The sequence below is a fragment of the Octopus bimaculoides genome, chromosome 29 (genome assembly GCF_001194135.2).
Source record: "Octopus bimaculoides isolate UCB-OBI-ISO-001 chromosome 29, ASM119413v2, whole genome shotgun sequence".
NCBI classification, from domain to species: Eukaryota; Metazoa; Mollusca; class Cephalopoda; order Octopoda; family Octopodidae; genus Octopus; species Octopus bimaculoides.
Genome location: NC_069009.1, coordinates 3253299 through 3255898, shown reverse-complemented (window position 1 = coordinate 3255898; position 2600 = coordinate 3253299). Strand labels below are relative to the sequence as shown.

General features: G+C 41.5%; 1 protein-coding gene across 1 annotated transcript in view; it reads left to right on the top strand.

The window, feature by feature from the left end:
- Window positions 1-2600, top strand: part of LOC106871542 (ras-related protein Rab-37-like) — a 51747-nt gene that overhangs the window by 14936 nt on the left and 34211 nt on the right. The window contains 1 exon segment of the mRNA XM_014918044.2: window positions 732-842. Coding sequence (XP_014773530.2) covers window positions 732-842 — 111 coding nt within the window.

Sequence of the window (2600 nt, the reverse complement as noted above, 5' to 3'; positions counted from 1 at the left end):
CAACAGCTGTGTTAATCTGGGCATCTCCTTATCTACCTCAATCTCTCTCCCCCGTCTATCTATTCATACATTTATATATATATATATAATCATCATCATCGTCATTTAACGTCCGCTTTCCATGCTGGCATGGGTTGGACGATTTGACTGAGGACTGGTGAAACCAGATGGCTGCACCAGGCTCCAATCTGATTTGGCAGAGTTTCTAAAGCTGGATGCCCTTCCTAACGCCAACCACTCTGAGAGTGTAGTGGATGCTTTTATGTGCCACCGACACGAGGGCCAGTCAGGTGGTACTGGCAACGGCCATGCTCAATATGGTGTACTTTACGTGCCACCTGCACAGGAGCCAGTCCAGCAGCACTGGCAACGAGCTCGCTCAAATGTCTTTTCACGTGCCAGGATAAAAGCAAAGTCGACCTCAGCATGCCACTGGTACGGAAGCCAGACAGCTGCTCTGGCAACGATCATGCTGTATATATCTATATATCTCAGCTTTTTCATGATTCTTCTTTTATTCAAATCTTTTTAGTTCATTGTGATATGTGGTTTGTGCCTGATGAATATGTTGGTGATGTTTCTCAGCATATGAAACTATTAGTAGCACTTAAATACATGTATTGTGTCCTTTAAATGAATAATATTTTTTCTCTCACCAGATATATATATATATATATATATACTAACTGTTGTAATTGTTGTATTAATTGTTGTTGCTGTTTTCATTACAGACAATCCTGGTCGGAGACAGCGGTGTTGGCAAGACGTCCCTGCTTGTCCAGTTCGACCAAGGAAAATTCCAGGCTGGTTCCTTTGCAGCTACAGTTGGCATAGGTTTTACAGTAAGAACACACAGACATCCGTTACTATTATTATTATCGATATTATTCATGTATTGCTGTTGTTGTTATTATTATTATTGTTAAGGTGTTGAGCTGGCAGAATCATTAGCACGCTGGCTGAAATGCTTAGCGGCATTTCATCTGTCTTTACATTCCGAGTTCAAATTCTGCCGAGGTCGACTTTGCCTTTTATCCTTTCTGGGTCGATAAAATAAATACCTGTTGAGTACCGGAGTCGATGTAATTGGCTACCCACTTCCCCAAATTTCAGCCTTTGTGCTTCTAGTAGAAAAGGTTATTATTATTATTATTATTATTATTATTATTATTATTATTATTATTGTTGTTGTTGTTGTTGTTGTTGTTTTTGTTATTATTATTACTCTTGTACATGCCATGTTAATTTAGTTAGCAGATATTTTATCTTGATGTTTGGTGTTAACATGTCTCCTCAAATTTCAAGACTCTCTCCTGGATTCCAGCAGAATTCCCGTAAAGTAGTTACTCGTTGCAGATTATTGTCGTATCACCACTATTTATGATGACACTTCTTCACACTTTAACTCTGTATTAACAATAAGCATATAACGAAGCAGGATAACAACACCATAACGATCCAACAGACTCTCCACGAACCATACACGAACCAACAAACGATATTCTGGTTGAATCGTTAGTGCACCAAGCGAAATGCTTAATGGTATTTCACCCGTCGCTATAAGGTGGTGAGCTGGCAGAAACGTTAGCACGCTGGGCGAAATGCTTAGCGGTATTTCGTCTGCCGTTATGTTCTGAGTTCAATTCCGCCGAGGTCGACTTTGCCTTTCATCCTTTGGGGTAGATAAATTAAGTACCAGTTACGCACTGGGGTCGATATAATTGACTTAATCCCTTTGTCTGTCCTTGTTTGTCCTGTCTATGTTTAGCCCCTTGTGGGCAGTAAAGAAATAGGTATTTCACCCATCGCTATGTTCTGGGTTCAAATTGATTTGCATGCTTAGGGCCTCAATGGGTCTTAATTTGGCCCTGTATATACTGAGTTCAGATTCCACCTTGTTTCACCAGGTCTCTTGCCATGGCATAAAGGGCCTTTGGGAAGTGACTTGGCCTCTGATAACAGACAAAGCACTGAGACAGCTGAAACAACATCTCGACCACATCAATATGTATGAATATAGATCTGCACTGAAGGGAAATAAAAACCAGGACAGTAAAAAGTTATTTATATATCACAGTATCGATCAGACCATCAAATGCTGTTATACACCGCTGTTCACAATGTGCTTCAAATTCTGTCTTGATTGCACCATTCTTTTCCACACTCGACCCAAACTGTTTGACCAAATTATCTTCCCGTCATCGTGGAGGCCTTGCAAATGACCTTTTCAAATCTCTTGGATACCACTTGGCAACTGCATGGATCCACCAGTTGTCTGTGAACCTTGCAACATATCCCTCTCAGGGGAACCGGTGCTTTCAGTATTCTACAATCACATCATCCACTCCACTTCATTCTTGAATGATTTCATTTCAAATCATCATCATCACCATCGTCGTTTAATGTCTGCCTTCCATGCTAGCATGGGTTGGACGATTTGACTGAGGACTGGTGAACCAGATGGCTGCACCAGACTCCAATCTGATTTGGCAGAGTTTCTACAGCTGGACGCCCTTCCTAACGCCAACCACTCAGAGAGTGTAGTGGGTGCTTTTACGTGCCACCAGCACGAAGGCCAGTCAGGCGGTACTGGCAACAAT